Source organism: Syngnathus acus, chromosome 16, assembly GCF_901709675.1.
Source record: "Syngnathus acus chromosome 16, fSynAcu1.2, whole genome shotgun sequence".
Taxonomy (NCBI): Eukaryota; Metazoa; Chordata; class Actinopteri; order Syngnathiformes; family Syngnathidae; genus Syngnathus; species Syngnathus acus.
Genome location: NC_051101.1, coordinates 2632504 through 2657951, shown reverse-complemented (window position 1 = coordinate 2657951; position 25448 = coordinate 2632504). Strand labels below are relative to the sequence as shown.

At 48.2% G+C, this 25448-nt stretch overlaps 2 protein-coding genes across 5 annotated transcripts; both read left to right on the top strand.

Moving 5' to 3' along the window:
- Positions 1-592: 592 nt before the first annotated feature.
- On the top strand, positions 593-10152 carry mtmr11 (myotubularin related protein 11). Of its 2 annotated transcripts, none has more exons than XM_037273197.1 (17): positions 593-916; positions 4219-4288; positions 4751-4887; positions 4967-5036; positions 5110-5249; positions 5318-5402; positions 5525-5672; positions 5932-6019; positions 6227-6315; positions 6403-6530; positions 6700-6778; positions 7024-7094; positions 7327-7499; positions 7582-7752; positions 7874-8092; positions 8403-8711; positions 9156-10152. In XM_037273197.1, exons 1-17 carry the CDS (start codon positions 875-877, stop codon positions 9483-9485), a joined length of 2349 nt encoding a protein of 782 aa, XP_037129092.1. In that variant the 5' UTR covers positions 593-874; the 3' UTR covers positions 9486-10152. The 2 variants fall into 2 exon arrangements, with proteins under 2 accessions (XP_037129092.1, XP_037129091.1); XM_037273196.1 differs by lacking the exon at positions 593-916 and adding an exon at positions 1753-2227.
- Positions 10153-13042: 2890 nt separating this feature from the next.
- sv2a (synaptic vesicle glycoprotein 2A) lies at positions 13043-25159 on the top strand. 3 transcript variants are annotated; one of them, XM_037273213.1, is made up of 13 exons: positions 13043-13158; positions 14706-15474; positions 17622-17802; positions 17882-18033; positions 18156-18289; positions 18421-18510; positions 18749-18856; positions 19047-19135; positions 19215-19379; positions 19459-19592; positions 21842-22048; positions 22309-22468; positions 22665-25159. In XM_037273213.1, the coding sequence occupies exons 2-13, from the start codon at positions 14862-14864 to the stop codon at positions 22846-22848; spliced, it is 2217 nt and encodes a 738-aa protein (XP_037129108.1). In that variant the 5' UTR covers positions 13043-13158; positions 14706-14861; the 3' UTR covers positions 22849-25159. The 3 variants fall into 3 exon arrangements, with proteins under 3 accessions (XP_037129108.1, XP_037129109.1, XP_037129110.1); XM_037273214.1 differs by lacking the exon at positions 13043-13158 and adding an exon at positions 13190-13392; XM_037273215.1 differs by lacking the exon at positions 13043-13158 and having other exon boundaries at positions 14862-15474; positions 22665-22875; positions 23577-25159.
- Positions 25160-25448: the final 289 nt, after the last annotated feature.

Below are 25448 nucleotides of genomic sequence, written 5' to 3'. Positions count from 1 at the left end.
CCAGATCGCTCCTCATAGATTTCCTTTGGGTGTTTGCCTTTTTCCCCCCCGTTTTCGTTTTGCATTTTTTCTACAGCTCCACTAAAACAAAACGGCTGAGAATTGTTCTATTTTTCTACAGCAGAAAGGACAAACGGGACTGTGCATGGAAAGGCCGACCCATGTTTAACCAAATGTGTGCGGTTTTGTCATTAATTTTATTGTTTCCATTCTTTTTAGGGACCCCGAAGGCTGTCCAGTGTGCAATGTGGACACTGGACAGGAAGAGAATCGGATTTGATGAAATAATTATTTACATTAGGTTATTATAATTCAGACTTTCTTTTTGGATTTTTGTTTTGCATCATTTGAATAAATTTCCGTTGTATTTGAAGAATGTGTGGCTTTAAGTGTGATGTTGCCAAAGCAAAAGGATTTGAGTCCCTTTGGAGTCTGTTGCTAGCAAAACCAGCACGTCCCGTGCTGTCATTATTATTATTTATTTATTTAAAAAAAAAAAAAGGTTTTTGACAGACTCTCTATAGTGCATATTTTCCCCAAGTGCGCTTGAGCCATTGGCGGTAGCAGCATCTTGCTGTTTCGTGTTGAACGGCCGATCGGGCCTGATTGACTTCTTGAATGCAGCTCACGTGATGCCTGGCAGCTCGTGTGTCTGCAAGCGTTTTGTTTTGGATCCGAGATATCCGAGAGCCTTATGTAATATTGAAGGGCGAAAATTCCAAATCCTGACGTTCCTCTCATGATCGTCGTCGCACACGAGAAAGAAAGAAAGACTCACGTGTGCACCAGCGGGACGGTTGGATTAGAGCAACTTTTACTTTCTTGTCTCTGAAGTGCTTTGTTGCTCTTCGCGAGTTTCTGGACTTTTCTTTGCATGAGAGACGAGGAGCCAGACATGCCGAGGGCTCGCAAAAAGGTAGCGAACCAAGAGAATTTTGGCACATCACTTTATTTTCTTCCCAAGTCAGTTAAACGAAAGCATAAAAAAAAAAACTTGGCTAATGATTTTCATATGCGCGTGAAACTAGACTCGGATGATGTTCAAGGAGGGAGGAAGGAACCTGAGAAAAGATTGAGTCCAGAACCTCTCGACTGGCAGGCAAACATGTTATAACCGCTAGGACTAGTGCTGCTGTCATTTTATTAATACAAAAATACAACGAAAATATTTCAATCTATATATAAACATTTAGATAACTAGTTCAACATTTATTTTTGATTAAATTATTTCAGTATTTAATGTAAGAAATAAAATAATTTTACTTAAATTTTACTTGACACCAAAGCACTTACTATTACATAAGCAATAACTAATCAAGTTGACGATAGGTAATTGTCATCAAGGTGCCACCGGAGGGCGCCAAAACATTTTTTGTGTATGAGACAGAGCTTTGTCCAGAGTTTTCCAGCAAATAATGGAGGATAGTGAGGATAAACTGTTCGGGGGAATGAATGAATGAATGAATGAATGAATGAATGAATGAATGAAAGGTTACCTAAACTAATCTCGAAACAATCATACTGGACTCCAAATACTCCTGCCTTCACTGTGACTTGTAACGTGAAACTCATTCAAATATGAAATGTAATTTGTTTTACATTTATGCTATTATCATGATACAAAACTTGTTTTCTATTGTGGCAATGGTACACCTCCAGCATTCGCACAATTAAGTAGATGTTCATTTGTAATTCGTTTTTTTTTTTGTTGCGTTTATTGGTAAGAAAAAACATCGCCGCCCCGTTATGCCTTCACTTCCGGGTGTGGTGCCCCTTTAAGGAGCTGGACGTGTCTTTTCCCTTCAAGTGTTCTGGCCAAGAAGGCGTCAACAGCCAGCCAGCGAGCGAGCGAGCTGTTGTCGTGTGCGGATGGAGCAGCTGTAACCGACGACGACGCCGCCGAGAGTTTCTTGCGCTTTGTAGTGTTTTTGAGCGTCCATGGTGATGAGAAGAGTGGCGGTATCGTCGGCGGGCGCGGGCTGCGTGCGAACCGCCGCCGGTGTCAACAACGCCGGAGGATGACCACCGGAGACACATTTAGGAGCCACATTCACATTTTTTTTTGTCACCTCCTCCTTTTTTTAATCACTACCTAACACGGAGCTCAGACGACTTTAGCGAGACTTTTTATTTGTCCTTCAACAACGGATGTCTTTGAGGATTTCCAACCATGCTGACTGGATCTAAAAGCACATTCAAAGTCCGACAGATGGGGACGGACATCAAGGTAAGCAACTGGCCAACTCCATCCAGCGAACCAACTTGCGTGGAAAAAGTGTTGTCGGGCAGTAACTCTTGCTTGAATAAGAAAGTCTGGGTATATGTTTGCAAATGTCTTACTCTGATTAAAAACAGAGCTCATCATTTTGCTTTCATGAATGCGGACAGAAATTGGAGGTTTTACTCTGAAAGGCTCCGATTCAGACCATCTCGACCATTTTAAGTTCGACAAGGTCTCGAACAATATTTAAAAAAGTTCTGTAAACATTTGTGAATTTATTAGATGGCTCGTTGCACCTCAATTATTCATGTGAATGTAGTTGCGTACTGTATATGGTATGTACAAAATATTTGTGTGCTTATTAGTGTGTTAAACGTGTATATAATTGTGTGCGTGTGTGTTTGTGTGTGTGTGTATACACACTGTAAATGCATTTGTATATATTCTATATGTTGGTTTATATTTGTGCTCAAATGTTTGTCTGGATGCATGTTTTCTGATGGTTCTATTGTTATGAATCAGCTGTTGGAGCAATTGAGCTAGTGGGAAGTGTGAGTTGCCTCTGTAGCTTCCACCCAGGCGCTTTATTTGTACATTTGTGTTTGTTTGAGAGGCCAAGAAGCAGGATGAGTCAGAGGCCGAAGAAGGCAAGCCATCCAAGTTCCTTCTTTTCTTCTTCCTCTGTGGTTATTTTCAGCAGCCGCGGGGGAAACGCTAACAGATGCTTGTCTACGCAAGCCTTTGGCATCCGCGCGTGCGCTCAGGAGGAGGGGACGGGACACATCTGGCCGGCGTCGTCATGGCGACTGCAATCGAGCAATTTTGCAAGCATTCGATTACCTTTGTAAATGAGATGTGGCGAGCCAATCTGCTGCTTTCGTTTTATGCTAATATGGCGTGTCACGTGATCTGGAAGACGCCGACGTGCACGCGCAAGCTTGAGTGGAGGCCAATTTTGTCTCAGATGGCTTTGCATGTTTAATTTCTCCGTGCTGAGCCCGAGACGCTTCTTCTTTGTCTTGAATGAGCCGCTTGTATTATTTTTAGAGTTCACTTTTTTTCCTCAAACGCTTTTGCAAAAATTGGGCTACATCTGCTGGATTTTTTTTTAAAAAGATTCTTTTGTGATACCCCAAACTGTCAAAGGAAACAGAAAAATAATTGCAACCATCAAAGTCCCAAAGGCCCATCCTGCGGCCTTCCTTTGGTTTCGCTTTGAAGTCGAGTTTCGACTTCTTCATCAGCATCATCTGAGCTCCCCCTGATAAGACGTTCATCCTCCCCCTGGAGAGTGTTTTGGCGCAGCAATGAGAGCAGCTTTCCGCTCCCTCTTTTGCTTTATTGATCGGCGGAGGGCCAATAGATAACAAGCAGCTGTTAGCGCCGTCCGGGGAATGAAATGAAATGAACTTAGATGTTTTTTTTGGGAGCGCAAAAAATGACTGACGCCCTTCAAAAGCCAATTAGGCAGCACTAAAGAGATTTGCGCTTGACTTGAGCTTGTAAGAAGTTTGTTTGGTGTCCAGCTGGATTTGACTGGAGGGACAACACTGAAGCTACTATGAAACGTGGTCTTGAATGAACAGACTTGCATTGTAATGGCACTTTGGCTAACAAGCACTGGATTTTGGATTGGGTTTCATTGTGCAAAATTAACATTCCATCTGTGTTTTTCTTATTTTAAAAACAGTATCAATCTAAACTTCTACAGCCAAACGATTGCGTGACCACCCAAAGAATCAAACCGTGGCGTCGCCGTCCGTAAAATGGCGATTTTCGCTCATAAATGCAAAAGCGCCTCTCGCTGGGACTTTCTAGTAAACTTGAGTGGCTCCAGATGTTCCAGCAATGGGGGAGCTGCAGTTATACCTTTGTGGCTTTGGGTTTTACTAAGAAATCATTACGGCATCATTAGCAACTCGGCTAACTGTATTGCGCAGTGACCTCGTTAAATAGTTGCTCCTGGAGATTGTAATGGAGGGTCTTTGTCTCCACAGGAGCGGATGCTGAATCAGAGCAGGATGAGCGCCAGGGGTGGAGATGTCTTCGGACTACGTTGTCTTCCAGGTACGGAGCGCAAACCTTTTGCTCTAGTTCACCTTTGTTCATTTGTTGTTTCTCCGCCTCGTTTTCACACGACCTTCAGCGGGAGGCCTTGTCCTTATCTTATCTGGCGACAAGGGGCTTATCTTATTTCACGAGAGACCTGGAATTTTTCTCTTTCACACACAAGCCAACCTTGGCATTTTTGAACACCAGAGGTTTTTCAACAAACGTGGCGCATTCTAACGGGTTGCGATGGTACGCGATACGAGATGCAAAGGAGGGTAAGGCCTCGCAAAATTGAGCCTTTTCCTGTTTGGGCTTTGGATTTCCTTCAAGTCATGATGGAGTGAGCTCGGTTCCGCCAGGGCCGTACAATTCCACATTGGGCCGGAGTTTTTGAAGTGTTTTTTTTGTCGTTGTGTTGTTTTTGTCTGTTATTTTGCGTGCAGCGTTTAACCTCGGCCCCTTGTCCACCGTTTGCAGGCGAATGCGTGCTACAGAGGGCCGTCATGGTGAGGAAGAAGTTAACGGCGAGGGAAGGGAGAGGCTGGCTGTCAGGAACGCTCTTCTGCACGCAATTCCGAGTGGCCTTTGTGCCGCAGGATGCCCCCAAAGCCGACGTCAGCGCAATGCGTCATGACAATAAGATGAGTCAAGATCGGCATTGGCAACAACCCACAAAATAATCTTCTGTTGCAGGACAATGCTGAGACGATCCTTTTGGGTGATCACGACATCGCTTTGGCATCGATCGAGAAGGTCGTCGTCGGTGAGTGAAGGAAACTTCAGTTGCAAAGTGTTGACGTTGTCAATGACCCCCCCCCCCTCTCTTGTTTGCGTAGTGGGCCCAAACCGGACCAAACTGGTGAGCCCCAACACTTGGCTCAAGTTCACTCCGGAGGAGCTGGTGCTTTACTGTCGCGACCTACGAGTCATCTGCTTTCTCTTTGACCGCCTCACCCCTGATGCCCAAGTCATCGAGGTGTGCGTAATTCCCGCGTGTGTTCCTGCTGTCCTCACAGGCTGACTGTCTCGTCTCGTTTTTTTTAGATCACGCATACCATCGCCAAAACCTACCAGCCTCTCAAGCCAGGCGCCATGTTGTCCTTCCAGAACGCCGCCCTCGGTAGCGTAGGTACGGACGCTCGGCTGTCGTTGAAATAATACAAACGCCTCGGCTGAAAGAAGCCTCCAAAAGGTTTACTCCATTTTGTACCCGGGTACACGCTCCGGCTGATCAGTGTTTGCTCGTTGCAGAAATGAAGCAGTTTCTAAGCAACCGGCGACGGGACGCCCACATGAACTGGCACGAGACTGCGGCTGAATGGGAGCGGGAGCTGGAGCGCTGCAGTGCCACCGGCTGGAGAGTCAGCTCCGTCAACGACCGCTTCGAGATGTCCACCAGGTAGGATCGGGTCCCGCCAGTCCGCCCCACACTCGAGCCACCATTTGAGCTCTTGTGCATTTAAAAGACAAAAACGACATGGCCATAATTAAGAGGAGCCCCGTTAGCTTAGTGCTAATCCAAGTAGCAGCGATTGCAACACAAATACTGGAACCTTTCATGAAATAATCTTTTGCTTTACTTGTCAATATGGAATTTTTTTTAATTGATTGAAACATGTTTTATCTCCTCTTTTTTTGATGCCTTTTTGTTTCTTTAGTCTTCCGAGGTTCATTGTTGTCCCGCAGAAGGTTCTGGACACGGAGTTAAAGAAAAGCTTTGCCCACTTCAACGACGGACGCATCCCTGTGAGTCGAGTTCTGCCTCGCTTGTTGTTTGTGCCTCATGTCGGTCCCAATTTAAGGTATGAGCGAGCTTGCCTTCAAAGGCACACGCTTGTGTCAATTTGGTTAAGCGTTTGTTTCTCCTTCTGGTTGAGGAGGACATGAGAGGGAGTTGTTTTTTGCGCCTGAATGGGTCCGTCGGACTGATTTGCGATTGTGTTGTTGGGACAGCGCTGGTGCTGGCGCCACCCGCGTGGCAGCGACCTCCTGCGCATGGCCAGCTTCCAGAACAACATCTACCACGAGAAGGACGACATCAGGTACGCCCCAAGTCCCGGCACAGTTGCAGTTTGGTTGGTTTTTTTTGTTCATGGCATGCTAGCAACAGTAACGTGTGTGTCGCTTAGACACCTGGAGCTCATCCTGTTCGGCTGCCATTCGTCCGTGTGCGTGGTGGTGGAGCTGGGCGAGGAGCTGCCCTCGCCCGCCGACATCCAGCTGGCGCATGGCCGCTTGCGAGCGCTCTGTCTCGGAGGTGGGTGCCGCCGCGCGTAAACCTCTGCGTAATCCCGTTTGCCAACGAGCAAGGTTAAGATACGCTCGAGCAACGAAGGTCCCGGTTATGACGTGCAGAACACGAATCTTTTTTGAAGAAGCCTGATGTTTCTTCACGGAAGGGTAACTCGAGTGTTTTTCCTGCGCAGACATTTCCACCTCTGTGACTGTGCCTGATGACAAGTGGCTGTCCACGCTGGAAGCAACTCGCTGGTTGGACTACACAAGGTAACCGCCATCATCTTCATCATCATCGTCTGCCTCAATAGGAAATTACAAACGGACCGCAGGTATTGTTGAAGAAACGTTCCAGACCCGCACACAATAGCTGAAAAATGCATTTTATAGATCAGGTTATATGCCCCCCACCCCCTCAAGTAGCACTGGGTAAAAATTGAGAGATGGATGGATGCACGTGTGGTGCGATGACAGCCAATAAAGCTCGGGCATTGTCTCCCATGCGCGGCGTGTAGGTGGTGTCTAAAGAAAGCTTCGGAGGTGGCGTGCCTGCTGCGCAGTGGTCACATGACGGTGGCGTTGCAAGGTGAGTCACGTGAGACGCTCCACTACGCCGACGTGGGCCGTCTCAATTATTCGCACAACAGTTGCCCACTAAATTGCAGAAGGGCTGGATATCACAAACTTGGTTTCTGCCCTTTTAATTTGAACCAGTACATTGTCAACTTTGGAAATGACAACAGCTTGCACCCTTGATCTCGTTTGTCACAAAGAAATGCGTTCAAAGGCGTCTTTTGTTTCTTTTTTTTTGTGTGCAGAGGCGGAGGACCGAGACATGAGCTGCTTGGTGTCCAGCCTGGTCCAGGTGATGTGCGACCCCCACTGCCGCAGCCGCCTGGGCTTCCAGAGCCTGGTGCAGAAGGAGTGGGTGGCGGCGGGACACCGCTTCTACAGCCGCACCAACTTTCATCGGGAAAACGACAAAGAGGAGGTGAAAAACAAAGCCAATGAAAAGAGCTGCTGGCCAGATGCTCATCTGCGTGCGTGTGTGTTGTGGGCGCGGGTGTCCTCAGGCTCCCGTCTTCTTGCTCTTCCTGGACTGCGTGAGGCAGCTGTGGTCGCAGTATCCGGCACGCTTCCAGCTGACTGACGACTTCCTGCTGGCGCTGCACGACAGCGCCCACCTGCCGCTCTTCTCCACCTTCCTGGCCAATTCCCAACGGGAGAGGTGCAGACGCACGCAGGTACTGGCAACACCCCACCTCACCTGCCGGTCCTCCTCGTTCCACCAATATCTCTGCTCTCGATTCCTTACTCGCTCAAACGGCTCCTTTTGCCACCTGTGGCCCCGCCCTCCCTCCCCAGAACGTGGGCCAGTGCTACACGCCCGTCAGCGGCTGGCGAGAACCGCTTCACCCGGATAGTAGCCTGGAGTCGCCCGACCCGCCGCTGCCACCCGTGTGGGATTGGTCACTGCAGTACTGTGAGCAGCGACAGGCGGCGTTCACGCAGCCCGTTGCGCAGACGCCAGCGCCGGCACCCCTGCTCAACGGAAACCTCAACAGCCAGCTGGACGCACGCCGGGTAAACCCTGTGCAACACTGACACCTAATGGCCATATTCAAACATGTCAGATGACCACAGTGCGTGGGGACTTGTACTAAACAGGCATGGATTGGCTCTTAAAAAGCACATTTACTTTTTGATTTGTATGAAATGAACACAATTTTATGAGGTATAGAATTTTGGGGTCAGGAAAAATGAATTGATTTTGGAATAAAGCCCATCATTGAAGGAAATCTAATCTGATTGTGACCTCAATGATGAAGGCTCCCATTTTTCTTTTCTATTCCCCACTGTGACTATTTTGCCGTCCTCTTCTGGCCTCCCCCAGCCCAGCGACGCCATCCCCGGCTCCGTGTTCCTCCTTTCCCGGGGCGTCTTCTCATGTCCTGTCAACCTGCTCCCCTGGCGTGGAGGCAGCGCAGGGGGCAGCATTTCGGGTGTGTACCGCAAAAGCCACCGCAGGGCGCCATCCTGCGAGAGCGTCCCTGGGCTGGAGAGGCTCCTGAAGGCCCTCTCCCTGGCCGAGACCCCTGTCAAGCCTGAGTTGGACCCCTACGAGCCCTTGCTGCCCCTCCTCATGGGTCCCTGCGTAGGCCTGTGGAGGGAGTGTTACCACCGGGGAGCGCTGCATGCTCAGGTACGTGCACAGCTGGAAATTGTGGCCCGACTGAACCAGATTCAGCAAAACAACCAACACATTCTGCTCTTTTACATTTGGGGTAGAATTGATGAACAAAAAAATTGTACCCTGAATCAAATGTAGCTGCGAGCCTCTGAGCCGGTTCGTTCACAGCTTTGATCGCAAACGCATCGAGTATCTGACCGTCGTTTTCAGCCGTCAATCGGCGACAAGTCTCTTTGGTGCCGTCTCCATGGCGACGTGAGCGGCGAGTGGGTGCTTTTCTTTTGAGGGGAGTGAATTGATGGAGGAAATCCGCTCAAATGTTGCTTCTGATGGAAGCTTCCAGAGCATCAATTTGGTTTTCTGCAACAACAAAAAAAAAAAAGCAGACCTCAAATTTGCTTTTCTCTCAACTAATAGACGCCGTGCCTCAATTAGTAACGCTTGTTGCTCCGGCAGGCCTTCTCGCACCCGCTCAGCGCCAATCACCGTCACCCCCTGGAGCTCTTGGCTGGGGAGGTGCGGCGCCTTCAGGAGCAGCTGGCCCAGCAGCACCCCGCCGATGACTCGCGGTCGGCCCACGACGCCAACCTCAACCACAACGCCAACAACAGCAGCAGCTTCCTCTTCTCCGGGTCTCCTGGAGCAGCCGCCATTGCCACGCCGGCTCCGGCATCCGGACAGGCGCCCAAAGAAAATGCAAACAAGCACACCTTTCTCTCTGGGCACGCTTCGGACACCCGTCCAGGTCGCGCCAACTCCAAATTGACCAAAAGTGACGCAAGTTAATCACGTGGCCCACAACGTCAAGGCCAAAGCTACCAAAAGAAGCAGATTCTCTTCTTTCACCAGGGGAAAAAGTAGGTTGCTCTCTTTTTCCATTTGGGAGTGGTCAGCAACAGAACACGGCTTGCATACGCACCAAGAAGTGGAGCAAGGAACCATTTTGTGCACTGAACCTTTTTGTGCAACCACAACAGTGATTTTGGCGCCAATGGTTTTTTTTTTTTTTTACTTCCCAAAGTGGAAAACAACCAAAGAGATTTTCCACTCGTTGCAACAATTCCTTGTTGGACACAGGATTAGGTAAACCCACCTGCATATAGGGCAGGTGTACCTAATGAAGAGACTGTTGCTTTGGAGCTTGTATCTGAAGAGGAGGTGATCTGCACCCACTGTGGAATTTGGGGCATGAGAGTTATTTTGGTATTCAGCAGCAGCGGCGGCCCACCCACGTGCCGGCCGCTCACTTGCGCACGCACACCGGCACTCTTATCCTAAAGTCCGATTTCTGTTCTTGGACCAAATATAGTATTATCTCTTCCAAACTGGCCACTGGTGGATAGAAATCGTATTATTAGGTACCGTGACCAAATTAGCGAGTGTACATTTTGTGTTTGTGTCTTTTTTGTCCCGAATTTCAGAAATAAAAAGCAGCTCTTGGACTTGTGCAACACACAGTTGACAAACTTTATTCATGTTTTGCTTCAAGAAAATAAATACGGTCCGGAACAGTTAAAAAGTAGCACGGCACTCACTCACTGTACAATCGGTGGTCGTTTTTGGGTCACAACTGGACACCAAGGCGTATCAAAACAACTCAAAACAGTTAAATGCATTTTGATGTCCAACTGTAAAATGTGCCAAGTCGCTGTTCACTGAAGCACAACACATGTTCGGTGGGTACGCATGAACGAAGATGGGTGCGCCTTTCCTTGACACCTCCGCACGCAACGAGTTTTCATTGTCACAGTGGATCCCGGAGCATCACCCCCACCAGCCGACGGGCTCTGCCCGCCCGACGCCGGGGCCCTGGAAGCACCCCAGCGACAGCGACGACAAGGACGAGGCTCCCCGTGCCCCCAGCTGACCCAGGGACCTGCACATGGGACAAGGGTAGTCGGGGAGTCCCTCAATGTCCCGGAACGCTAAGTTCACGATGTGCTGGCAGCAGGTATCGCAGTAGAGGTGGCCGCACGACAGGCGCTTGAGGCGCGCCTCGTAGCTGATGCAGCACTGGCAGTGCGGTGCCTCGGGGCCCAGCGACAGCGAGCCTGTCAGCGAGCTGCTGTCCAGGCTGCCCGGCTGGCTGCCGCTCAGCTTGCCGGCGGACCTGCCGGCGGAAGGCCACAACTGGTAAGGTCAATATAACTGCTCAATGTTTATTTGTCATACGCAGTCAAAAACAGTAGCGCTCAAGTTTTGGGTCGTTTCTCTCCACTTTGACCAAGAATACTAGCTCATCTGAGCTTGTAATGTCATTTTAATTCAAATATCACATGCTTAGGAAATTTACACATGAGCGATCCAATCTATCAAAATCGCTTGAAACTAATTACCCACCCGAATAATGAAGCATTTTTATTTACTTGTCAGAATAATAAAGCAATTGCAGCGTAAAGAGAAGGAACAAGCCATTTCAATCCCTCACAAAAACGTTAGCAATAATAAACAATCAATATGAACAAGTTCAATTTGTATAACACTGGAGACGAACGAAAGGAAGAGACGTTTTGATTACAGCGAGCAAAAGCTGGGCTTAATTAGTGCGATCTATGACGTCACGGTAAACCTCGAATTTCACAAAGTGCAACAAATGTCAAAAGGAAGACTATTTTTCCACATGTCCACTCAAAAAGGTGACATAGCACAGGAGGGTGCGTGAAATCGTACGGATTTCCCACAGCAGCTTGTTGCATTAATGGTCGAGAATGAAAATAACAATAATAATCCCAAAAATGGCAACTAAACGGTGAGATGCCCTCGATGCAACAAGACGTTACGAAAGGATCCTCCGGTGCGCGTGCCAATTATTAGAAAATCCATTTTGAAAATGGCAATCAATCATTACCTGCTGGACGACGACGACTTGAAGCAATCAAAGCTGAGCGCGGCGAGGATCCGCCACAGAAGGTCCATCGTGTCCACAGCCACCAGCCCTCATGCTGCCGCCGCCGCACATGCGCGCAGCCTCATCATCATCATCCGCGTCATCATCATCATCATCATCATTAGGCTTCGACACGGCGGTGGAGGTGACCGGCTGAGAAGTTCGACAGACCGACAGACAGTGCGTGCGACTAAAAGTCAAGCCAGTGGCGCATTTTTGACCACCAGGGGGAGAAGGAGGGACCGAGCGAGACATGTCGTCATTGTCGTGCACTCCAGTAGAGAGGATGCTGAGTTGCGCGCGAATTGCCAGTCTCTGACACAAGCTGACTTTTTTTTTTCTTTCTTTTAAATAAAATTGAAACATACAATAGCATAGGGTTACGTGCTACTGAAGCATGGAGCTGCCAATGTAGGGTTAAAATGTTTGACTGGCAAATACGTTCGAAGTACTCTGAGCTAAATGCTACAACAGTAGCAACATTTCCCATAATGCCACGGGGTGTTAACTTGTCCAGCTGCGAGGAAGAAAATATTTATTTTTAATTTTTTTTTCCTTCGGGAAGTCGCTGATGGTGTAGGGGTGCACTTGCTTGTCTTGTGTGCCGCCACTGTAAATTCTATTCCCACATATGACGGTGTGAGTGAATGTGTGTGTGGGGAAAAAACCCAAAAAAGTGTAAAAAAAAGAAAATTATTTGGCCTCCATTATATACGGAAGAGGATTAGGGCCAGTGAAGAAGAAAAAAAAGGGGGGTGACAGGATTGACTTTTTTTCTCAGAATTCTGACTTTAAAGTCAGAATTCCCACTTTAAAGTGAGAATTCTGACTTTAAAGTGAGACGTCAAAGTCTGAATTCTGAGAATAAAGTCAGAATTCTGACTTTTAAAGTCAGAATTCCCACTTTCTGACTTTAAAGTCAGAATTCTGACTCAAAGTCAGAATTCCCACTTTGAAGTGACTTTAAAGTGAGAATTCTGACTTAATTCTGAGAAAAAAGTCAGAATCCTGTCACCCCCCCATTTTGTTTTTCTTCACTGGCCTTAATTCTCTTTCGTACTCTTCCATAGCAACCTGACACGACGCCTGTGTGTGCGTGCGAGTGTATAGCCTTCCAGCGTCGTCGGCGCATCCTTATCGCTGTGTCTTATAGCGCCCTCTAGGTGCAAGGTTGATACTGCAGCCAAGCAATGAAATAGATCAGAATCCTTCTTTCTGTCAGTGGGCACCACATCATTGATGTATGTATCCTATTGTCCACCAGGGGGCAGCTTTCCGCAGGCCCAACGTGGGCCAATCAGAGCGCACGAGCCCAGTGCACGTGCAACACCGTGCACGCCCCACTGCGTCAAGCCTGGGCGGTGTGCACGCGCAACACGCACACGCGCATAAACACCCACGCACACACACACTTGTTCTTTTTTTTAATTGTAAAGGATGGATGTAAGAGGGGGCGTGGTCACACTGGCGACGTCATCAGCCATTACGACGTCGACAACTGAGGGGAAAGAAGACAGGAGGAGCCGCTTCATATTGCCTGCACTAAAATAGACGAGAAAAAAATCCAATAAGGTAGGAGAGATTTGTTTTATTACCATTATGATTAATATACATGATGCACATGATGTATTAGGTTTAAACCAAGAATGATGGAGAATGGTGGGGGGATGAAAGGAAGAGGCTAATCATCATCAATTGGCTCCATTGGATTGAAGCGATAAGAGACGTTGCGTTGCGTTGCGTTGCGTTGCGTTGCGTGTGTGTCTCCCTCCGCCAAGGAGGAAAAGGCACAAATAAGGCTTGAAGGTGAACTTGGCGCCACGTTATCGCGTTTCAATCGTGCGCAATTTGGAAGTGTTTTCCTTATCTGTTGATCTCTTTTTCGACAAAATTTTAACCACATCAATTACTGTTTATTGCGTGAAACGTGCATGCAGTAAAGGGGTTTGTATGCATGCGGAGGAGGGGGGGGGGGTCGTGGGGGGGCTCCCTCGCTCTGCGTCGTGCGTCAAAATGACCTTGTCATGTGCACTTGTGCACCATTGCTGCTGCCTTAACCCCCTGATACACATTTGATGGGAGGATGGATGAATGTATGAATATACAAAAGGGGGACAGTCGGTATTCGGCAACTACACCCACCCCCTCCTCGCACACTCACAGGCCGTTCGTTGTTGCTCATTTGCATCCGAGCTTGTGCTCATCTTCACACCAGCCACCACCATCATCATCATCCTCTTCATGATCACCCAGGCGCGCTCTTGTTATGACGTCACACGCACCAGGAGCGTATTTGGCAGAAAATATAAAGACAAAGCTGAAAACTAGCCGCTACAAACAGTCTAGTTTGCAACATCATCAGCTCTCAAGTCAACTACAAAATGGTGCCTTGAGATTCATATCCTGCGTTTGAAACTCTGTTCTTAAAAATGCTTTTACTGCTCCCAGATGAAGATTACTGTGGAAGTAATTTTGTCCTACAGCGCCCTCTGCTGTCAACTGCAATTGATGTCAAAGTGACCTCGGGCTCGCATGGCCCACGTCACGGCTGGCCTGTTTGCCGCGTTTGGTCTCATGCCCACTTTTGACGTCAATTTCAGTCGACAGCCGTGGCAAAATGGCTGCCGCCTGAGATGCATGCTTAAGTCTGATTTCACATTCAGCACAAAACCATCTTTTTGACACGAGCTGAAAGGAGGCAGGAGGAATGTTTTTTGTGGTCGCTATAGTAACAAGGAGGCAAGCGCTAATATCATGCCAGCGCCACACAAAGGCATCATAATTGCAAATAAGCAATGTGCTCAAATGTTGTCCTGGGAAGATGACATTGGTCTTGTAAATATTCTACTTGGAGTTCGCAGAGAAGCTGATGCGCTCCACACGCTCACCAAATGTCAGCACAAAGTGCCGCTAGCTAATTGATGTAACTCTTGAGCTCAGCGCTAACCTGGCTATGCTAATGAAATTGGTTGGCGCCCAACGCCTCCCCAGACTGACATGATACCATCTCAAGGATCCACGTTGATCTTTTCAAACCCAAACATGGCTTTAAACTCTAATTTGAAATCCCAATCCAGGCTTGAAACTCAAATTTGAAATCCTTCCTGCTGTCTGTTCAGGGTCGGGCGTGCAGGAACAGGAGTGAGCTTGCAGCCGCAGCGTATCGGGAGTCGCAAGCATTGCCTTCAGGAGTCCACGTCACCCCCCCCCCATGCGCTCGGACCGCTCCCGATTCCCAACGCAGCAGTAACCAGCCAGCAGCTCCGCATCCCAAGATGGACGACGAGGGCAGTTACCGGGACAACCGCTCCGACTTCATTCGCGGAGCCAAGGACATTGCCAAGGTGGCTAAGAAGCAGGTGGGCAAGAAAATGGGGCGCGGTGTGGACAAGATGGCCGACGAGTACACCCGCCGCTCCTACAAGCGTTTCGAAGAGGAAGACGACGACGACTACGCCGGCGTGCCGGGCAGCGAAGACGGTGGCGGCGGAGGCTACTACCGCAACGACAGCCGTGCCAACGACGACGACGCCCACAGCGACTCCACCGAGGGCCACGACGAGGACGACGAAATCTACGAGGGCGAGTACCAGGGCATTCCGCGGGGAGACACGGGCAAGGCGGACGGCGCGGTGGCGCAGGCGCAGGCACAACACTTCCGGGACCTGTCGGCGTACGAAGGCGAGCGCAGGAAGGACCAGGAGGAGCTGGCGCAGCAGTACGAGAGCATTCTGCAAGAGTGCGGTCACGGAAAGTTCCAGTGGACGCTCTACTTCGTGCTGGGTTTGGCGCTCATGGCTGACGGCGTGGAAATCTTCGTGGTGGGGTTCGTGCTGCCATTTGCCGAGAAGGACATGTGCCTGTCAGAGCCCAACAAGGGCATGCTGGGTAAGAAAGAGTTTGTCCCACTTTACCTCCGCCAAGGCATTTTTCCATCGGCAGAGGATTATTTCTTGAGGACACTTTGACTTGGATGTTCCCAGTTCTTGTTCCGATACATCTTAACTTGATTTGTCGCCCTAACACCTAAGGATACTTCCAACTCTAATTTTAACCCATAATCCCAAATACGTAAACATCTAAAACATAAAACATAATCCCAACCACTGACTTCACCCCAACCTCATCCTAAACCAAACCCCAAACGCTCACACCAAACGTGAACGTCGCAACCTCTTCTGCACCCTGAACAGTCAAAACAGTCACCTTCAATCCCAACCCTGTAGATGTAGTCTAGAATCCGACGTATTGTGCTGTACAAGTCCCACTAATAGAAACAAAGAGCAGTCTTGACATGACCACCTCCCATCTTGCACAGCCACACACAGGCACACGTATTGACTAGCTGTCAACAGTCTCTCCCGCATGAGCTCAAAAGGCTGAGCAAGTGTTAGCCGGTTTTCGCGGCTTTCAAGTGTCCAATTGCACTTTTCAACTCCTCCACTGACCAAATGGGTTTGTTTGATTGTCAAGACACCCTGCTGATAATAGCAATGTCACTCCTCACTCTCTGTGCATCTATGCTGGTGTTTCCACGGCGATGACCACGCATGTTAGCATAGTAGCCTATGTGCGTGTAGGCCTGGAGGGGCGCGTGTGACTCACGCTTCACGGCAGAGAAACTGTGACCAGACGTAGCCGCAATGCAGCAACATGCTGACCAGATGCACACTGTTGGTCAAGATGAGGATGGGTTGAGTTGAGGTGGGAAAACTGACTTTGCATGATGGGGTTCAGGGCCATTAAAATCTATCCATAATCAGGATTCACATTCCTTGGGGGTTCAAAGGAAAACATAATCATCTCCGACAGCACCCGGACAAACTTATAGTTGCTGTCACGCTGCTGAAGAAACAAACCAAATACAGTCAAACCTCGGTTTTCGACCACAATCCGTTCCAGAAGGCGGTTCGAGAAGTGAATGGGTCGAATTCCGAATCTATTTTTCCCATTACAAATAATGGAAAAAATTGTAATCTGTTCCAAGAAAAAAAAAAACGCCTTTTTTAAAAAAAATTTCATTTGCGCATTTTTGTCCGATCGCGCAACTGCAGCGCACCGCCGAACGCGCAACCGTAGCACGCCGCCGACCGCGCAACTGCACCACGCTGGTCGCATTATTGTGACAGAGCCGTCGCTGAAATTTAGAGAATATTTTTAGTCCTGATGTACTTTCCAAAATGTAAGTGGACCTCAGTGCGCAGGGAGCTTAATTTGGTCCGATCGCGCAACCGCAGCGCGCCGAGCGCTCACTGTCGCATTGCTTTAAGAGCGTCTTTGTGTTTTAGGGTGGCTTTACTGCTCCCACTTGCTTTCTTTGGAGGCATGATTAGGGGTTAAAATCCTCAAAGTAACGAAAATACAATAACGAACGGAGTCAGTCGGCATCTGGGCCGCGCGGTCGGGTTTTCTCGGGTCCTCCCGGCTCATCTCGCGAGGTTCGACCTCCGAATTTTGTTCGACAACCGAAGCGAAACAATCTCGAATTTTTCGTTCGAATTCCGATTTGTTTGAGAACCGGGACGTTCGAAAACCGAGGTTTGGCTGAAGTCGAGAAAAGCGACGGTGACGGTGGTAGGATCTTGGGGGGGGGGCAAGGGATGAAGGGAGCAGCTGAGCATCTCTGTGGGCTTGGAGAGGAAGCTGGGGGAGTGGGAAAAGAGATAAAGGGGACGACGATGGAAAGTCTGTGACGATGCTGAAAAGCTCCAGGCTGTGTGTGTCTCTCACTGAAGGCTTGTGTGTCATGCACACGAGGGAGTAGGGTGGGGGTGAGGGGTGTGTGTGACTATAAATAGTAATGGAGTGTTCCCTCTCTCCTGGGCTCAGGATCTTTGGCTTGTGAAGGTGGCTCGACCATCATGAGTATGCCGGGCCTCGGCAAGGGCAACACAAAGAAATTCCTTCTTCTAATTAGGGCTCATTTGCCTCAAGTTGTTTTTCAAAATCCCGGCATTCGTCCGAAATGAAATGATCACCAAATTGTGTCTTGATCGATGAACCTCGTGATTCGCATTCTCTTGTCATGACTTCAGGCCTGATCGTATATCTGGGGATGATGGTGGGTGCGTTCGTGTGGGGCGGCCTGGCCGACCGCATCGGGCGGCGGCAGACGCTACTCATCTCGCTGTCCATCAACAGCGTATTCGCCTTCTTCTCGTCCTTCGTGCAAGGCTACAGTTCTTTCCTCTTCTGCCGCCTGGCCTCCGGAGTCGGGTGAGGAAACGACTGGGGAGAGGCGAGCCGTGTTCACCTGACCTGCCCTCTAAAGTTCTTGTTCTTGCTTCCGCGCCAGCATCGGTGGCTCCATCCCCATCGTGTTTTCCTACTACTCTGAGTTCCTGGCACAGGAAAAGCGAGGGGAGCACCTCAGCTGGCTTTGCATGTTCTGGATGATCGGTGGCATCTACGCCTCGGCCATGGCCTGGGCCATCATCCCGCACTATGGTGAGATTTCTATCTGGCAACGTTTGGAAGTGTTACTCTTTGAATTGTAATTCCAGATTGGTCTCTTAATTTCTGGTCAATCGTTAAGAGATAACGTCCATGTTTGCTCCCGTCAACTTCAGGCTGGAGCTTCCAGATGGGCTCGGCTTACCAGTTCCACAGTTGGCGCGTCTTTGTGCTGGTGTGCGCCTTCCCCTCAGTGGCGGCCATCTCGGCCCTCACCATCATGCCCGAGAGCCCGCGCTTCTACCTGGAGGTCAGTCCAACTCTTTGAGTCACACTACTCACCGCTTGGCTCCCTCCGACAAACGGTCAAATATTTATTTTTGGCTTCACTGTGGCATGGCTGTCATGTTTGAGATGACAAATTGTTTCCTGTGCTTGCAGAACGGGAAACACGACGAGGCCTGGATGATTCTGAAGCAGGTGCACGACACCAACATGAGGGCCAAAGGATATCCAGAGAGGGTTTTCTCTGTAAGTCACGCAGATTCCAAACCATGACTGCACTACTCTCAAACACGGCAGAACATTTCCAAGAACGTGTTGTTTGAAGTGTCCTATTGTCGAACAGTTGGTTGGTGTCCCTAAGAGCAACCGAGTATAATTGAAGCAGCGAAGGTACCCCTGGGTACCTCTTTGGGAGTAGCATGTATTGCAATCCAAACTTTTATCAATCTTCATCGGGGTGAACTGAATTAAACTGACCTGTCAGGTGACGACCATCAAAACGGTGAAGCAGATGGACGAGTTGGTGAACTTGGGAGACGGCGCCGCCTGGCACCAGAAATGGAGGATCAAGCTCACCTCGCTTTTCCATCAGGTACAGGAACATGAATTCAGGAATCAGTGTTTGCTCGCCTGGGGGTTTAGGAACAGAAAAGATTTGCTGTGAAACAGCCATTTTGGGACAGTTCCAGGGCTTGATGACCTTCTACGAGGGAATGAGCCACAATCAGAAACCGGTGTCTATAACAGATGGATGTTGATATCCTCTGTCTCTGTTCTCTCAGGTGTGGAGTAATTTCCTGACGGTATTCTCCCCCGAGTACCGCCGCACCACGTACATGATGATGGCTGTCTGGTTCTCCATGTCCTTTAGGTAATCTCCAGGAACATATTCTATGAATGAATTCGGTTTTTGAGAAATTTTAACAGAGCGTCCCGTTTTGCCGGCGCAGCTACTACGGGCTGACCGTGTGGTTCCCCGACATGATCAAGTACCTTCAGAAGCAAGAGTACGCCTCACGCACAAAAGTCTTTGTCAAGGAGAAGGTTGAGCACGTTACCTTCAACTTCACCCTGGAGAACCAGGTGCATCGCCAGGGGCAGTACTTCAATGACAAGTGAGTCAACGACCGCGAAGCCCGAGTTCCGTCGGAAAGACACGGGCGAATAAACTCTGCCGGCTCAACTACTTTCCAGGTTCATGAACCTGAAAATGAGGTCCATGGTGTTTGAGGACTCGTTGTTTGAGGAGTGCTACTTTGAGGACATCACCTCCAGTAACACCTTCTTCAAGAACTGCACTTTTATTGCCACACTCTTCTACAACACAGGTAAGGCAAGCGTGGCTACATTAAGTAATCCGGGTCCATTTTCAAGGGGGTCTGCCATCCAGATCAGGATTTACCCACGGGGCCAACAAGTCTTGCTTTTGAGATCATGGGTGGGCAATTGCAGACCTTGAGGGCCAGTATGCCAGATGTTTTCCATGTCTCCATGATGCAATGCACATGCTTCAAATGATCATGACTGTTAACCAGCTTCCTGGCTGTTGGAGCTCTGCTGGTCTCAAGGAGGGCTCAGGTCATCACAGCTGACCATCACAATTGGTGACATCACAATTGGTGACATCACAGCGCCACTCTCTGATGTCATAGCAGAGCTTTCGTGTGGCGACTGGCCAAAGCTGCCAAAGGTGTCTGAGGTGACAGTCACCAAAATTCTTGTTGATTGGAAAAGTTTGAGATGTTGCACTGGACTGGAGAACACAAGAACTGGACTGCACAATGCCAGTGTTGATCTTGGGTGTCCTGGTCGGGTCTGTGGTGACCAAAGCCGCTGGTCAGTATCTGGGCTCCCCTGCTTCTAAGGACTACTTATCATTATTGGAGACACTATTCGTGATTCCCTGCGAAGGGAAACTCCTGCTTCCGCAAGACAATCAGCAGGATTCCCTAGACCCGTTCTTGTCCGTGACCCACCCCGCTGACCCGGATCGTGACACGAAGAAGCTTTTACGCGTTGTTTACCCCGATGAATCGCGGGCACCCGACTGGGATGAGGAGATATTTTGGGGTAAAAGGGTTTTTCCTGAACCCCGCGTGCCATTGACAGTTATAAGGAAAGCTCTGTTGACTGCCAGAACTGTTCTATCTCCTACTGCCAAAACTGCTTTGAGGAATACTGCCCCGTATTACAACCGCCTGAAGACATCAGGTCCCTACATCCGTCTCAACAACTGGTTCACAAGGTTCTCGACGCCTCCTCGGATTGTCTTCCTTTGCGCCTCTGCCCTGGTTTCATTTCAGCTTCAGGGAGCTCTGCAGCTTTTCCACAGCTTGCAGGTGCAAATGGTTTTGTTGGAGCACAAACAGAAACTGATTCCTGTTTTGTTCTTTCTATCCTCGATCCTGTTTCCTCTGGTCTACGGTTTGCTTCCTCAATAGAAGCGAAGCCCCCCAAAGTCAACCTTGCACCCACCAGTCTTGTTTTACGGCGGGTTCTATAGATTCAATGACGACTACCGAATCTTGCGCCACATAAAACCAAACCAGAATGCCCGTGTGGGTTCTGGGTTCTCGTCTGGATACTATGCTCTCCAAAGCTACTGTCCACCGCTTCAGCTCGGATGTGGCAAAGAGAAGTCCCTTTTTACAGAACCGTGAAACATGATTCCAAGCCAAGCTCCAGAATCGGAATGATACTGAGCACCCTGTTGTCTCAGGGTTGACGTAACTTTGGGTTCTGAGGTCACCAATACAACTACTCACTTCATCTCAGACAGTACAAGGTAGTCCTCCTTCAGAGACCTTTGAAACACCATTCCAAGCCGATCTTCTCCGGGGATCAAGTGACCCGGCTACAAGACACCAGAATGCCAATCTTGATTTCGGGCTTTGGTCTGGGTTTTAGAGTCTCCAACTCTATTGTCTACCTCAGGTCTGATTTGGGGTACAGACGAGCCCTTTGATAGATGTGTCAAACGATCTGAGAAAACTTTCCGAATGAACGAGACACCACAGTGACACCTTTTGGATTCTTTGTGGGTCCCGGCTGCGTCATCACATGTTCCCTTTTTGAGACCTGTGGAACATGATTCCAAGCCAACCTTCACCAGAAACAGATTGGTACTGATCAATCCATTCACCCAGTCTACAGATTGGTACCGATCAATCCATTCACCCAGTCTTGAGACTCTAGAATGGCAGTCTTGAAACTGCTCAGAAGTGGCAAGGTCCACTCTTCCGCCACATCCTTTTTAGCCTGAAATGCTCTTTGAATTTGTCCCTGTTTTCAGTTTAACAGCTTAAATGTTTTATGCTAACATTTAGACGGTAGTTGTCCAGTTTCCTGTTATTGACAAAATGTTTGCTTTAAATTTGAGAATAAAGATTTTTGTTTCTTTGACTCTTCAATTTAAATTCTTTCCGCTACCTCACCACCCAAATTTGGATTTTTAATAATATTCTAATGTGTTGACTCGACTAATATGTTCCTTTTGGGAATGATCACTGATGACTTCATTGTCCATCTGGTCTAACACTTTTCTGGTAATTGTGGTCCCCACCCTGCCCCCCCAAAGACCTGTTCAAGTATAGGTTGGTCAACAGTCGGCTGATCAACAGCACCTTCCTGCACAACAAGGAGGGTTGCCTACTGAGCGACGTGAGCGACGAGAACAACGCCTACATGGTCTACTTTGTCAGCTTCCTGGGTACCTTGGCCGTGTTGCCGGGCAACATCGTGTCGGCTCTGCTGATGGACAAGATCGGCCGGCTCAGGATGCTCGGTAAACACGTTGTGTGCCGTGACCGCTCGTGCGTTTGCTACCTGGGCCTCATTTTCTCTATTTAATCCATTTGTTAATCCTGCCACTATCAAGTCACAGCGACTGTCATGACGACATATAATGACTAAAAAGCAATCAGACAAAAACAAATCTGACACTAACACGCACATTTCACACAGCCGAGTGAAAAGAACAGACGAGGGTGTCAATTAATATACGTGTCATGGAATAACAGGCCTTTGACTTTTTTGCGTCTCCAGCGGGCTCCAGCGTGATTTCCTGCATCAGCTGCTTCTTCCTGTCATTTGGCAACAGCGAGTCGGCCATGATCGCGCTGCTCTGCCTGTTTGGCGGCATCAGCATCGCCTCCTGGAACGCCCTGGATGTGCTGACCGTCGAGCTCTATCCATCCGACAAGAGGTACGCAAATGCCGATTGGCCACTTTAGATGGGATGCAGATATGCAGATAGTTGGATGGATAGCGAGAATGGATGGATAGATTGAAGGATGATAGACTCGCAGACAGATGATGGCGAGATAGACTAATCGGACAGATAGATGGACTTCTGGACAGATACACAGAAATGAATGTGGTTGTTCAACTTTCCCTTTCAGGACCACGGCGTTCGGCTTCCTCAACGCGCTGTGCAAGCTGGCGGCCGTGCTGGGCATCAGCATCTTCACGTCCTTCGTGGGCATCACCAAGGCCGTGCCCATCCTCTTCGCCTCGGGGGCGCTGGCGGCCGGCAGCTTCGTGGCCCTCAAACTACCCGAGACCAGGGGTCAGGTGCTGCAATAATAAAAGGCCGCAGGCGAGCATACGCAGGTGAGATCGGAGCTTTGCTTTGAATGGAATCATGACGCAATTCGGAGAGCCCCCAAAACGTGGCAGAAGTCGGGGGTCGAGCAACTAGATGGCAAGCCACAAATAAATCTAATAGGCCATCCACTCAAACACAAATCTTTGCATTTGAGGCGTTCATTTTGTTGACTGTGAAGCATTCCGGGTTTGTTTTGTTGTGGTGGGCACAAACGAAGAGCCCCCCCCCCCCACCCCCCCCCTTTGCCCTTTAAAACATGAATTACACTCCATAACGTCACTCGGCGAAAGTCATCAAGTGTTCATTTGAAGCACAAGCGTAGCGTGAGTGTGTACGTGTTCTCGTATTGTAAATGCCCTTGTAAAGAAATGCCTTTTTAGTCGCTCTCCTGGCCCCGCCCACCGCCACCTTGTGTAATGCATGTTCAAGTGTACGTAGGCACATGTATGTAAATATGCGTATGTACACGTATGATGACTGGGAACTCCAAAAGCATGCACAGTAGAGATGTGAGGCCAGGCCCTTTTCATAATGCCGCTTTTCCACTGTCAGGTACCCACTCGCTTTGCCCATCTTACGTCATTCTGCGAAAAGAATGCGACACTGAACGTGTTGTCATCCAAGAGGGGACTGAGGGCGGAGAATGTGGAGAATGTGCACTGCTAAAACTATGCTAACATTAGCATCTGTTTATTCTTCTCCTCAGCCCAAGAAATAGTCCTTGATACGTCGACGGTGTGGTGCTCCAGTGGAAAAGCGGCATTATCATTGGTGTCTGAATGGTTGTAACACAAGCTACAGAGACGCCTAATATAGGAAATTATATTCATAACAACTATAATGGTAACCACCTGTGTGAGGTGAATGTTAGCGTGATTGTCGTGCAATATGGAATCCTTCAGTGCAATATCCCCCATCACAATTTTAATTCCTGATTATTATTTTTTTACCCCTTGGCAAAATGATTGCCCTGAACCCATGATTGCCCATGGGCTTGACAAATAGGTGGCACTAATCATGAGTATAAATGAGATTCACTGCCAAGGGCTGAGAGTGTAACAGCACAGGGTCGATTCAACAACAACACAGCAACCGTAGTTCACATTGTTTCTGTCCAAACTGCCATTTTATAGGATAGCAGCCATATAGATACAACTTTATGTACGGGGCAGCCGCAATTCTATTTTGAAAACATTATGCCCTATCTCAAAATGGATTCAATTAATTTACTTCCAAATTCTGCACACAGAAAGACATTATGGCTACAAAGTCTTGCTTATTCAAAAGTTTTTTTGTCATCAACATAGCTTTTCAGTTCCTGGAACATCAGGTGCGAAGTACTCAAAGGTTCCTGGAACTTCAGCTTCAGATTGCTTGTTGTTTTTTTATTTAGTTTTGCGGCAAAAAATAAACACCCTGTAATTGAGTAGAGTTTCTGTAAATGTATTAAACACTATAAAATCACTTTTGTCAAAATTGGAACTGTGACAAAAATATTTTCCATTTTTCTAGAGCAATATATTTTGATATTTATTTATGTATTTTTTTGTGTGTAAATATTTCCCAAATGTGCATTTTTTGCAAATATTTCCCAAACCTGCATGATGTCATAATGGAATGTTGGGTGCAGAATTCTGGAAAGAGAAAAATAGATTGAGTCCATTTTGGAATAAGGTGCGAACACATGGCGGCTGCTTTTTAAATAAAGTTTGAATTGAGCCAGAAAGACAGTTCGTTGCACTAAACGCACGCGCGCACACGTCGTACACGCACATGCTGGGGAAGCCGCCCAAATAAGAGCACAAATTCTACCCAACCAGACAATTGAACAAAGTTATAAAGCAGCTCTTGACTCGCTCATTATTAATTTAAAAAAAATATTGATTTCAGTGTGCCATTTGTCATGTTAATTATTGCCAAATGTTTTTTACCGCTTGAGTTTTACACATCACACGTGCGCCATCTGTGCTCTAGACATATGAACATATGTACATACAAATGAGGATCATAATGAAGTGAACTATAGTATTCAGACCTGACTGTTTTGTCCATTTTAGGGTGTATTCAGACCTGACTGTTTGGTCCACTTTAAAAGGACCAGGGTTCGATTCTCATGCTGGTCCGGACCTTTTATGCAGGTGTGAATACACGCTCAGTCTGCACTTGCCGGTCATGTGACCTCTACAAACAGGAATACTTCCAGCCCGTCTGTTTTCACAGATTTGAAATAAAAATAAAACACACATGAAACCAGGATTTCAAGGTTGTTCAACAATAAAAATGTTGCAATAAAATAAAAAATAAAGCAATTTTACCACAGCCCTAGAAACTTGTGGAGGAGCGTGGCAGAACTTTTGGACCAATGTATCTAATTGGAACCATTTAGCTCTAGGAACTACAGGTAGCAGGATTTAAAAGTCCCAGAACTTTAGCTTCAGATTGTCCGTGTTACTATAGTTCTGGGTGAGAAAGAGCACCATGTGAGTATTTTTATGTAGTCCAGGAACCAACCAGGACCTTTTCGTTCCAGGAACCACACATACTGTACAGTGTCAAAGGTTCTAAGAAGTTACGCTTC

Coding starts and splice junctions, on each gene's coding strand:
- mtmr11 (XM_037273196.1), top strand. CDS start 2,171: ATGCTGACTGGATCTAAAAGCACATTCAAAGTCCGACAGATGGGGACG. Junction 5,403..5,524: donor CGCCGCCCTCGGTAGCGTAG/GTACGGACGCTC, acceptor TGCTCGTTGCAG/AAATGAAGCAGTTTCTAAGC. Junction 6,020..6,226: donor TCAACGACGGACGCATCCCT/GTGAGTCGAGTT, acceptor TTGTTGGGACAG/CGCTGGTGCTGGCGCCACCC.
- sv2a (XM_037273213.1), top strand. CDS start 14,862: ATGGACGACGAGGGCAGTTACCGGGACAACCGCTCCGACTTCATTCGC. Junction 18,034..18,155: donor GGCCATCATCCCGCACTATG/GTGAGATTTCTA, acceptor CGTCAACTTCAG/GCTGGAGCTTCCAGATGGGC. Junction 18,857..19,046: donor TCACCTCGCTTTTCCATCAG/GTACAGGAACAT, acceptor CTGTTCTCTCAG/GTGTGGAGTAATTTCCTGAC.